Source organism: Schistocerca nitens, chromosome 9 (assembly GCF_023898315.1).
Source record: "Schistocerca nitens isolate TAMUIC-IGC-003100 chromosome 9, iqSchNite1.1, whole genome shotgun sequence".
Lineage (NCBI taxonomy): Eukaryota > Metazoa > Arthropoda > Insecta > Orthoptera > Acrididae > Schistocerca > Schistocerca nitens.
The window spans coordinates 8,508,610-8,522,150 of NC_064622.1; the positions used below are offsets into that span (position 1 = coordinate 8,508,610).

Below are 13,541 nucleotides of genomic sequence, written 5' to 3' on the forward strand. Positions count from 1 at the left end.
AGATTTTTTTCTACATTAAATTAAGTCTTTTGCCCACTCTAATGAAATAGGATTAAACTACAAGGGTTGCCCAGACAGTAACACATCACATTTTTTCTCTTCAACAAGTATTTATTGAACACAATGAAATGCACACAAAAGAAAGAATGATGTTTCTTCTACAGTCCCTATTTTACCATGTAGTCTTCTTGCTGTTCTATGGCCTTCCTCCAGTGAGACACAATGGTGTGTATGCCCTGTCGGTACCCCTCATTGTTCTAGTCGTGAAGCAATTTCTTCACTGTGTGAATTACCTCTTCATCAGCCTCCAAATGTCTTCCTCAAATGGCATCCTTTAATGGCCTAAACAAGTGAAATTCTGAGAGAGCTAGGTCAGGGCTGTCAGGTGAATGGAGTAATACTGTCCAACCCTGTTTAGTGATGTGTTCTGAAGTCGACGCACTGAGTGAGGCTGAGCATTCCATATTCGTTAATGTGTTCACATATACTCCAGAATTATGGTGCTGCCTCCTTTTGTCATCACGATGAATGAGCACATCAGCATGTTACATCTTGTCAGGTGTGCCAATCATGGAAGACCTCGGCAAATGTTGCAAATCTTGGAGCTTTGATGAATTACCTTCTCATAATGGCCTCACCCTCCAAATATCTGTTGACTGCAGATGTCTCATAAACTATGCATAAATGTTTGTAAATGTTCCCAACAATTTCTTTCCCTGCAGTGAGAAATTCAATGACAACACGCTGCTGGTAACTACTAAGTGCATCACTTACAAATGCTATTTTGAAACATTGCTGCAGCTATGCTATCAGTCGCAGGAAATGGAAAACTTCAAATAATGTATACATACGGTTTCACATTCATGCCATTGTGATGGCTGAGAAAAAAGTGGTGCATTACTCTTTGGGCGACCCTCATATAAGGATGAAATTTGTTTGTGCAATTAAGAATCCCTGAACTGTTATTTTACCAACTGAATGTATCAAGATTCAAAGACACAGTAAACAGCCAAACAAAAGCAACATGCCAACAATTACGCTGTTTAACTGTTTCTTACATTTTGTAAATTACCTAATGACGATTTATCTGTGAGAGTGCAGTGGAATATCTGTGGCTCTTGTAACTACTAATTACATCACTTACTAATACCATCTTGAAACAGTGCTGCAGCTGTGCTATCAGTCGAAGGAAATGGAAAACTTACTGCACACTTGTGTATCTCTGTTATCAGCAAAGAAGTGACTAAAGGAATGCTATGAGTTTATTTTGTGCATTGTTATATTATAATCTTTTGGGTTGGGTTGTTTTGGGGGAGGAGACCAGACAGCTAGGTCATCGGTCTCATCAGATTAGGGAACGATGGGAAAGAAAGTCGGCCGTGCCCTTTCAAGGGAACCATCCCAGCATTTGCCTGGAGCGATTTAGGGAAATCACGGAAAACCTAAATCAGGATGGCCGAAAGCGGGATTGAAGCGTCTTCCTCCTGAATGCGAGTCCAGTGTGCTAACCACTGCACCACCTCTATAATCTTTTGGTATCTAGGCTTGAGAGAAGAGGGACGTATGTTTTTGGAGGATCCTGCCTATTGTTAAGGCAGCCATTGATGGCTTGAGATGTGAAGAACAGCAGTTATTGTCATGTAAAAGTAATTGTACAAATACAGTCAATACATGTGATGAAGTGAATAGATAATGAACTTTTTATTTACAGTGATCTGGGTTTCATAAGACAGTGATAAACTTAGGAGTTTCGGAAAACAAATATTGGATGTTTCCTGACATTCTTGCAACTATGATCACTGTGTTGGGAAGAATAATAGCCCATGAGTATTGCCTCGATACCAACTGGACATCCACGCTCTTTTTCAGGAACTGCACTCAAGCAGGCCCTGAGGGTTCTAACAGTAAAATTACACCACATTTTAAGATTTCAGGTGACTGTATATCCCTTCTACATGCTATGCAGCTGAACAACGAGAACATCCAGACCAACAATGCAGCCTTTATTCATTTTCAAATTTTATATCACATTACTTGGTGAATAACAGCTAAATAACACCATCACTCATACCAACTGAATTGGCGATATATAAAAGCAAACTTAACTCAAAACAAAAGACTTTCAATAAGAGATAAATCCAGCCTCTAATAATTGTAATTTGTATCATCTGGCATTTTAATATTTCAACTAAATAACTCAGTATAACAAAGAAAGCCAAATCAGCAGTATGGTATAGTAGTCACAAGTTTGCAAATGGTGGACATCAAATCAACCAGGTTTCGGGAAGATGACTGACTGACTGACTGGGGAAAAAAGTTTAATGTCTTGATAATGATGAAATCACTTGAGACAGAGCATTTGGTTGGATTGGGAAAGGAAACCTACATGATTGTATCCATTTCAAAGTAAATGCCCAACATTTACCTTACGTGATTTATAGAAACTGCACAAAATCTAAATCTGGGTGGCCAAGACACAGATTTGAGCTGCTATCCACATGAATGTGAGTCCAGTGTCTTCCCTTTGCACCACTTCACTCAGTGGAATGATTTTGTAATTAAAATTCCTGGACTCTGTGATGTTGGGAAATAGAGGTGTTTCAACAATATTCATGGTTTCAGCAGAGACAGCGAAGCACCTCGAGCAAATTTGGCAGAAATGTCCTTCACTTCAGAAAGTGGGGGAGGGAGTACTAGGCAGAAGGAGCTTGGTAGCTGGCAGCACGTGCTCTGGTTGTGGTGAAGCACAGAACTCATTAAACTAAATCTACTGCAATCAATTGCTCTATACTTTTTGTTTTCAAAATGCCATTGTCTTATTGTCATGATCAGTTGGGCAGCTCTGACCATGTTTAGATGAGTGCATCTAACTTTATTACTCAATCAGTGTCCTCAGGAAAATGTCCCTTGCTGCTGCACTATGAGAGAAATGTTTATTCCAACAGTATCACATTTATGATGTAAGGATGACTTGAACAAAGTGGAAAGCTAATGTTTTTGCTATTTATGTGGAGTTAACTAATGAAAGAAACAGATATGCTGTAATAATAGTGTGTTTAATCCTCCTTCGGCAGTCAGCATTTTGGTGCACAACATGCTGAACCTCAAAGACTAACAGTATACATTCACTTTGATTTCAAATACTGACCATTGTCTTTAGCCAACACAATCACTTATTTGTATGTTGACATCCTTGAGCTATTTTGCGACCACAATACTGATTAATTGTGCACAGGGTGTTTTTTAGCATATAACTATTACTGTCTTAAAAATAAAATGGAAGCCGGGATGGAGATACTATCCAGTAATATGGAACATAGTAAAACAACATGTAACTATTAGTGGGGCATAATACTTACCATCTGGAACATACATTATGTAATTCTTGTTAGTGTAGCCCCAAGTGTCAATCATAAGTGGCCTTTCTGTGCCAGCTGCTTGTTGTTCTATTGATGGTAGTGCAAGCCTTTTGTTCTTATCCTTATCAGAATTGTCTTCTTTTGCGTATAACCACGAATACTGGAAATAAAAATGAGAAACATATGTCACATGTATATTAAGGATGCAAAAAAAAATGTAGCAAGGTTTTATATCAAAATGAATATTGCTACTTATGAAAAATTTGCACAAAACATGAGAAGTGTGCAGTGCAGTTCATATAGCTGTTGCAGTTTACTGTCTACTGTGCAACAGAGGTAAACCACTAATTTCCTGTGCATGCAGAAAAAATGAACACCTATATCCTTCTGTGCGAGCTCTGATTTTCCTTATTTTATTATGATGGTTGTTTCTCCATATGTAGTTTGGCATCAATAAAATATTTTTGCATTTGGAGGAGAAAGGTGGTGATTGAAATTTTGTGAGAAGATCCCTCCAAAACGAGAAATGCCTTTGTTTTAATGATGTGCACCCCAAAGCCTGTATCACATTTGTCACTCTCTCTCTCCTTTTTCTCAATCATAGAAAATTTTCTGCCCTTCGTCGAACTTCCTCAGTGTACTCCATTAATCCTATCTGGCAAGGATCCCACACTGCACACAGGCGTCCCACAAGAGGACAGACAAGCATAGTGTAGGCAGTCTCTTTGGTAGATCTGTTGCAGCTTATAAGTGTTCTGCCAATAAAAATGCAGTCTTTGGTTCGCGTTCTCCACAACATTTTCTATGCGTTCATTCCAATTTAAGTTATTTGTAATTGTAATTCTTAAGTATTTAGTTGAATTTATGACCTTTGGATTTGCCTGATTTATTGTGTAAGCAAAGTTTAATGGATTCCTTTTAGCACTCATGTGGATGACCTCATTTACTTACTTACTTACTTACTCCTTGGCTCTACAGCCCCTGAAGGGCCTTGGCCTGCATCACAATATCCTGCCATTCTATCCGATCCATGGCTTTCCATCTCCATCCTCTGACACCCAGTTATTTTCATTTCTTCTTCAACTCCATCCACCCAACTCTTTCTGGGGCGACCCCTCTGCCGTCTGCCTCCAGCCTTGCCATCAAAAACCCTCTTACATGCTCTGTCTTCTTCCATTCTGACCACGTGCCCTGCCCACCGCAGTCTTCTTATTTTAATGGTAGTAACAATGTCAGGTTCTTCAAAAAGATGTTGTAGTTCTGCATTCGTACAAATGCGCCAGCCTTCTTGATCATATATTGGGCCATATATTTTACGTAGCACCTTTCTCTTGCTAAGCATCTTTTCCTCATTTACAGTCATGGTCCACATTTTGGCACCACATATAACAACTGGTCTTATAATTGTTTTGTAAATGAGGATTTTGGATTTTTGTGATAGAAGCAAACTCCTAAGCATGGGTAATGCGGCAAAGTAGCATCTGTTAACTGCTGCTATTCTGGCTTTCACCTCACTGCCAATGTCATTTGTCTCAGTGATAGTCTACCCAAGGTACTTGAAGTTTCTCACCCTTTCAAACTCCCTGTCGCCTATCCTGAGATTTAGTAGGTTTTGTTGGTTGGTAATTGCCATATACTTGGTCTTTTCGACATTGACTGTCAGACCAAGTTTCCTTGCACCTTTCTCCAGTTGTTGATAGGCTTCACCTAGCACAGCAGTGTTTCGTGCGAGTAATGCCACATCGTCAGCGTAGGCTAGGTACTGTAGTGAACGATTTAAGAAGGTTCCTCCTTTATTTAACTCTATCTGACTTATCACTTTTTCTAGGCAAAGGTTGAATAGCAATGAGGAAATACTGTCACCCTGTCTAACTCCACTTCTCTGGAGATTTCGCCCTGTATTTTTACTTTACAGTTGTTTTCGCTGAGGGTCATCATAGAAAGTTTAATGAGCTTCTTAGGTATTCCAGAATCTTCCATTTACAATCCACAGTGCCACTCTTGAGATGCTATCAGAGGCTTGTTTATAGTTGATATAAAGCTGGTGTATGTTAATTTGATGTTCGTAACTTTTTCAAGTAGTATGCGCAATGTGAATATGTGGTCAGTTGTTGATTTATTTATTCTAAAGCCACTCTGATAGTCTCCAACTATCTCTTCCACACATGGAGTAAGCCTACTGGTTAGAATCTTGGAGAAAACTTTATATGTAGTATTTAGTAGGGAGATTCCTCGATAGTTTTGGCACTTTAATTTATCTCCTTTTTTAGGTATGAGGGGCACATTATAGCTGTTTTCCACTCCTTTAGAATGCTCTTCTCTTGCCAGATATTCAGTATTATTTTATGAGTTGTTTTCCACAGCGTCTCCCCACCATATTTGAGAAGTTTGGCCTGGATCTGATCTTCTCCAGGTGCCTTATTGTTTTTTAAGGTCTTAATGGCTTGCATCACTTCCCCCAGTGTAGGTTCTGGTGTTAAAACCTCTGGTTCATAGTACGTTAGTTCCACCAGTTCCTCTCATTCTAACCCTTCTACTTCTCGGTTCAGTAACTCTTGGAAGTATTCTGACCACCTGTCAATTTTTTATTACTCTCCCCTATCAAAACCCCTTCTTTGTTCCTAAACATATTTGTTCTGGCTTGGAACCCGGAGATGGGAACTTGCCCTTCAATATATCCTCTCTTCCCGTTATCCTCCAGGCCTCAACCTCCGCTAATTTCAAATTGCCGCCACTCATACCTCACCTGTCATTCAACAACATCTTTGCCTCTGCACTTCCGCCTCGACTGACATCTCTGCCCAAACTCTTTGCCTTTAAATATGTCTGCTTGTGTCTGTGTATGTGCGGATGGATACGCGTGTGTGTGCAAGTGTATACCTGTCCTTTTTTCCCCCCTAAGGTAGGTCTTTCCGCTCCCGGGATTGGAATGACTCCTTACCCTCTCCCTTAAAAACCACATCCTTTAGTCTTTCCCTCTCCTTCCCTCTTTCCTGATGAAGCAACCGTTGGTTGCGAAAGCTTGAATTTTGTGTGTATGTTTGTGTTTGTTTGTGTGTCTATCAACATGCCAGCGCTTTCGTTTGGTAAGTCACATCATCTTTGTTTTTAGATATATAACAAATGATAGAGTATATGAAAAATAAACTGCGAAAGATTTTTACAATGTTAACAAATATTCTGTGGGGCCACCATTCATCACATGGCAGGCGTCTAATCGGTAGTCCAATTCTGACCATGCCCGACCCAGCATATCAGAAGTGACCGTAAGAACAACTGCAGTGATGCAGTGTTGTGAGCCTCTGGCGTTCTGTGGTAGATGTAAAATGTGCTCTCCTTGATGTAATCCCACAAGAAAAATTCAAAAGGCGTCAAGTAAGACAATCAAGGTAGCACACACAAAGTGCCAGGGCAGCTGCTACAACACAACCCACCCAGCAATGTAGTAACATCTTATCCAGGCAATCAATTGTTGAAATGTGGAAGGGTGTCATTTTGTTGAGAGGTGAAATTCCTGCTGTCAGCTTCAAGTTGCAGCATGAGCCACAATTACAGCATATTGAGATACATGAAACCATTGACAGTTGTCTCAGTCAAGAAGAAGGGTCCACAGACTGTCTTGTTCAACACACCATAGAACACATTAACTTTCTCAGAATCCCGCACGTGTTTGACACTTGCATGTGGATTCTCCCCCACATGGTCTGCCATATGTTCTGACAAGCCCAGTTGGCCTGAACATTCTGTGTAGCACAAACAAACACCCTCCTTGAATTTCTTGTACACTTCACTATGCTGTTGTAAACTGCTTATGTCTTGTGAAACTTGCCACAGAAAGCTCTTTGCACACTTACCACTGACTGCAAACAGGAAAATCCTAACATTGAGAATGCTTTCTCTGCCCGGTTCACCACCATTTTCAGCAACTATGCTTAGTGTGATCCTTGCCATCAGTTTTCTAAACTAACTAGCCGGCACCATGTAAAACAATTGTATCATTTGTAATGTTTTGGTCTTACCTACACTGATTTTTTAAAAAGTATCATGTCTTTACAATTACTTTGTAATTCTTACTACATTATTTTGAGGAAACTGGTTGAATTTCACATCTTATAGTCTAATGTTGCTACTTGACAATGAACTAGCTATCTTTTCATTATTGGTCACAGTTAATTTGAATTTGAGTAATTAAGTCATGAAGTCTGCAATGAAAAATGTAATCGCCGGGTACATTACTTCTGGTGTAGCATAGGTCATACATTGCTTCATCATCAATGGGGCTGACATATTGAAGTTACTTTTAAAGCTGAAACCAGAGTCATATCTGTTTGCTGTCTGGGTTAAATAGCCGTTAAATAGAGGAGGTATGCCACACCGAGCTGAGCTCGAGGCTGCTGTCGCAGACTATCATACATCCTGTGCTAAGTGTAAATACACAGCAGGCATTCCACCTTGTCATCTTTAGAAAGCTTTATTCACAAAACAAAATCTAGTAACAGTTACTGGAAGAAATATATTAGCAGAAGTTTAAAGAAAGAATGAGTAAAGAATGAGTACAGACAAGTTAAATGATGTTCAAAATACATGCACTGTCTAATCTGAAAGGGAAGAGTGATGTTAATTAAAAGTTAGAAACATGTAAGGCAGTTTATGTCTTGTATTGCCATCATTTTGTAGCCTCAGTTCAGCTTTTGACTAACAAGGGAATGGCTAAATCAGACATGTTAGAACCTACACTGAATTTTTCCACACAGGAAGAATACACCAAAAGAAATGCACTGCAAGTAATTTTTTTAAAAAATTGTAAAGCTACTCACTTTTGCTATATGTATATCCACTTATAACAGCTGTTTGTACAGCCCTTCCTGCCTAGTGCATGAATCGGCAAATATGCCATGGCAATTGTATGTAATACTGCCTAGTCCAAGTACAAAGCACGCACTCACGAGTTTTAAGCACTTAAACCATACAATTTTTTTTTTTTAATAACTTGCAATTCATATTGTCAACTAAACTGTTGCAATTTTGGAAATTTGTGGTACGTTCCTATGGGAACAAACTGCTGAGGTCATTGGTCCCTAGGCTTACACATTACTTAATCTAACTTCAGCTAACTTGCGCTAAGGACAAAACACACCCTTGCCCGAGAGGACTCGAACCAATGATGGGGAGGGGGGCGGGGGCGGCTGCGAGAATGGTGTGGCAAGGTGCCTCAAACCACGCGGATACCCTATGTGGCAAAACTGTTGCAGATGTAACTGTTACACAAGTTACTAGCAGAGGAAAGAATATCAAGTGAGCGTAGTCTTCCAAAAGATTGGAAAAGGGCACAGGTCATCCCTGTTTTCAAGAAGGGAGGTCTAACAGATGTGCAGAACTATCGAACTATATCTCTAATGTTGATTAGTTGTAGAATTCTGGAACATATATTATGTTCGAGTATAACGACTTTTCTGGAGACTAGTATTCTACCCTGTAGGAATCAGCATTGGTTTCGAAAAAGACGATCGTGTGAAACCCAGCTCATGCTATTTGTCCACGAGACTCAGAGGGCCATAGACACGGGTTCCCAGGTAGATGCCGTGTTTCTTGAATTCCGCAAGGCGTTTGATACAGTTCCCCACAGTCATTTAATGAACAAAGTAAAAGCATATGGACTATCAGACCAATTGTGTGATTGGATTGAAGAGTTTGTAGATAACAGAACACAGCATGTCATTCTCAATGGAGAGAAGTCTTCCGAAGTAAGAGTGATTTCAGGTGTGCCGCAGGGGAGTGTTGTAGGACTGTTGCTATTCACAATATATATAAATGAACTTGTGGATAACATCGGAAGTTCACTGAGGCTTTTTGCGGATGATGCTGTAGTATATCAAGAGGTTGTAACAATGGAAAATTGTACTGATATGCAGGAAGATCTGCAATGAATTGACACATGGTGCAGGGAATGGCAATTGAATCTCAATGTAGACAAGTGTAATGTGCTGCGAATACACAGGAAAAAGATCCTTTATCATTTAGCTACAATATAGCAGGTAGCAACTGGAAGTAGTTAATTCCATAAATTATCTGGGAGTAGGCATTAGGAGTGATATAAAATGGAATGACCAAATAAAATTAATCGTCGGTAAAGCAGATGCCGGACTGAGATTCATTGGAAGAATCCTAAGGAAATAAAATCTGAAAACAAAGGAAGTAGGTTACAGTACACTTGTTCACCCACTGCTTGAATACTGCTCATCGGTGTGGGATCTGTACCACATATGGTTGATAGAAGAGATAGAGAAGATCCAACGGAGAGCACCGCACTTCATTACAGGATCATTTAGTAATCATGAAAGCGTTAGCGAGATGATAGATAAACTCCGGGCTTTTGCTGAAGTTTCGAGAACATACCTTCACCGAGGAGTCAAGCAGTATATTGCTCCTTCCTATGTATATCTCGCGAAGAGACCATGAGGATAAAATCAGAGATTAGAGCCCACACAGAGGCTTACCGACAATCTTTCTTTCCATGAACAATACAAGACTACAATAGAAGGGAGAACTAATAGAGGTACCCAAGGTATCCTCTGCCACACACCATCAGGTGGCTTACAGAGTATGGATGTAGATGTAGATGGATTGTGTAAAATTACAGATAATTTCCTTCACTCAGGATTTGAATTTTTTGACATTAACTGTTTCATAACAATTCCTGTAGTGCAGTTCTTATGACAATTTGGGAAAAATGTATATTTTACTAACAATAAAATAGTTCATTGTTTATTCTCTGTAATTGTCACAAAAAATGTGAAATATCCATTGGATGATGAAAACAAACATTTTCCTTACACCAGGCACACCCGATAAAAGAAAAATTAATACATTCAGGCACTTCACAATAATTACCAGTTTTATTTATACACAACTGGACTGGCATAAGAAATGGTCAGGCCACTGTTCTGCATATTGAACTACATACCAGACATATTTGATCAAATTCATCAAATGTGGGGCAAACTGACAATGCAAAAATGACTGAAGTTTAACAATCCTGTTCTGCTGATAAACCTGAAATGAGAAAGAGCCATCAGAAGTTGTATACTGTGTGACAATTTTCTGAACAATACTTTACATGGCTGAAAATTTTTTTATCGAGAGGCTCACTATTAGTTTCGGGTGGAATCTGAATTATATTAAGTCTTTTCATCATCATCCTAAAGACAGAGATGAAGATTCTAAGAGAAAGAGAATCTAACAAAAGCAATTAATTATTTTCTGCAAATGGTAAGAAGATATTTCGATTTAACATTGAAAATTATTCTTTCCCATTTTTCCAGACATATTACAGATTTTTGCAAGTAAAGAGTCCTTTCTTCAAAATTTTTTGCAGTTGCTGTTAGTGTTACGTATACTATTGTTGGCCCCAAAAATACTCATCTTCTTCCAATGTGGCCACAGTAAGCTTAAAGGTTGGACACACCTGATTTGTACTATTCATGTTCAGAATTTACGAAACGAAATTGACTCTGCACGCTGCTTAAGTTTAAGTGTTTACTCCCTCCTTCATTTAACCAAAAAATTCAAAGTCTTCCTTTTCTCACTGAAAGCAACTATTGCACACATTTTCTTTGGGTTTGGTTTGTACTCTATTTTTGTTCTGGACTTTTATTAGCACAACAATCATAATCCAAATTATCAACTGTTTCTTCTAATGTTTCCACTATTTATAATGAAATGTTAACATAATTTGAATGAATGCCCTGGAAATCAACTCATAAATAGGTCTTAAGGAGAAGTAGGAGGTTTAGATGGCATACATTCTTCATATTTTGTCTTTGCACGGTTGAAAACATTAACTGAATCCCATGCTATTGTAAAACTCTGGAACTTGTACAAGGACATGCTACTAACAACTCCTGCTAATTATTATGGACATTTAATGAGTTGCAAATTTGAACGAGTAGTAACTGTAAACAACTGTGCCAGAGAAACTATCAACCGAAGCTGGAATTTGCTTTGCAATTATGATCATGTTGTGCCACGTCATCCGCTTACCAAGGATATGTGCTCACCATGCTGTGCTTGCAGCTAAGACAAGGGTGTACATTTCTCTAGGTAGCTGGCAAGCTACACATTTGGCAATTTCAACTATCTCTGTTTTTAATACTTGCAATGTGTCTTAACAGCGAAAATTTTGACATTGTGTTTCTTTCGGTGTATTCTTCCAGTATAAAAGATTTCAGGGCAGGTCGGATTAGACTGTTCCCTTGTAAGTGATGGTATTGAAGTTTAAGGTTGAAAGTGATTTTTTGGAGGCAACTGATTTACAATGATTTGTATTTCAATTTCACTGTTGTTCTAAATTTGAAACACAATAATCACAGGTCATTCTAAAGTAAATATAAAACCATTCCTCATCTAGATAAACCTGTGGAATCAACACAATTTTAGTACAATTCGAAATTTATGCTATGCACACATCAACTTGTTTTCTGAAAGTCTTCAGCAGTAACTGAGAACCTATAATGTCTGCTACTGCCTTTTCTGACCTTAAGCCAAAACATCTCCCATATAAATGAGTCTGTCCATCTTCCTATCATTTTCTAGCACAGTTAATAATATTAATTATTCTGTTCATAGATAGTAGAGGAATTTTTGAAATACTATATCCATCTTCACTCACAGTCAAAGTCTTGGGAGTCATTGGTATTAGTCATTATTCACTCTGATGAACAGGCCTTGCAGCATATGGGGAACTTACATAATGCACATTTTCTTTTTGTTTTTTGGTTTTGAGATGATAGCGACTATTGTTGTGAGATAAAACTAATGATCTGTTCTGTTCTCACTAAATCATGAGAACAGCAAAGAATGGCTGACACGATACCTTTAACCAGCGCATCATTAGTGTAGTATGTGTGAAACAGCGTACGCCGAGCTCCAGTCTTGCACCCAAAATAAAGCTAGTAGCACTTCTTTGCATGAAGATTAAATTTTTGCCCAAAAGTTAACTATCTGCATGTATACAAGACATATGAGCATTACTAATCATGAATGTTGCTAAACCTTCATCTTTTTTTGGAAATGGATTTCCTAACTGAGAGGCATGTATTAGAATTCCAGGTACACTATGTGACAGATTTTCATAAGTTACATCTGCCCTATCAAAAAATCAAATTGCAGTGTTTTCAAGCATTTCAACAAACACATGATAATGTGTCACAAGAAAACTGAGCTGTTTAAAAAGAAACTGAGTTCATTTTTGAATAAAGGACCCACAATTGTGATACAAAGAAATCATTCATTTCTTTGAAACAAAAATGCTATTTACCATTGTAGCAGGGGAGTCTAATCTTTGCCAAACAACACGTGATTACAACCTATTGCAGAACAAATTTCACTACGGTGTGTAAAGGCTTCAAGCTCTGGTGCTGCCACAGGAAATGCTGCTGCTGTGTGGGACACCTGGCAAAATAGGAGTTTGTTCATTCTGCTGCTGCCGAGGCAAATTTCACCCACCAAGAAACTGCAGGTCATTCATACACAACATGAACAGCAAGGGTTCCAACATGCTTCTCATGGCATGCCCGAAGTCCCCTTTAGATCTGCTGATGACTCTCTGCCCAAGATAACATGTTGTGTTTTCCCAATCAAGAAATCACCAATCCAGTCATAAATTTAATTTTATACCACGGGTGACCATGCTTTCATTAATATGTTGGTGTAGCAATAAGTCAAATGATGTTTGGAAGTCGAGAAATATTGCATCTACCCCACTGCCTTGATCTAGGGCTTCCAGGATGTCATGCAAAAATGTTCAAGTTGAGTTTTGAATGAATAACGTGTACAGAATCTGTACTGGTTGGCATGAACAAGGTCTTTCTGTTCAAAATACTTCATTATGACTGACAGAGTGCGCCCCCCAAACTTCTTTTTTTTTTTTTTTTTTTTTTTTTTACGTTGGGGGGGGGAGGGGGGGCATAAGTCTGCTGACTGGTTTGATGTGGCTGGCCATGAATTCCTCTCCTGAGCCAACCTCTTCATCTCAGAGTAGTACTTGCAACCTATGTCCTCAACTATTTGCTGGATGTATTCAACTCTCCGTCTTCCTCTATAGTTTTTGTCCTCTACAGCTCCCTCTAGTACAGGGGTCTCCAAACTATAGCCTGCGGGCCGAAACCGGCCTGCGAGGGCCGG

At 39.0% G+C, this 13,541-nt stretch overlaps 1 protein-coding gene across 2 annotated transcripts in view; it reads right to left on the reverse strand.

Annotated features, from left to right (window-relative positions):
• LOC126203421 (splicing factor ESS-2 homolog) overlaps window positions 1-13,541 on the reverse strand; it is an 85,607-nt gene that overhangs the window by 55,607 nt on the left and 16,459 nt on the right. For both annotated transcript variants that reach the window (XM_049937731.1, XM_049937730.1), the window contains one exon: window positions 3,360-3,519. In XM_049937731.1, the coding sequence (XP_049793688.1) occupies window positions 3,360-3,519 (160 nt within the window). The remainder of the gene's footprint in view (window positions 1-3,359; window positions 3,520-13,541) is intronic.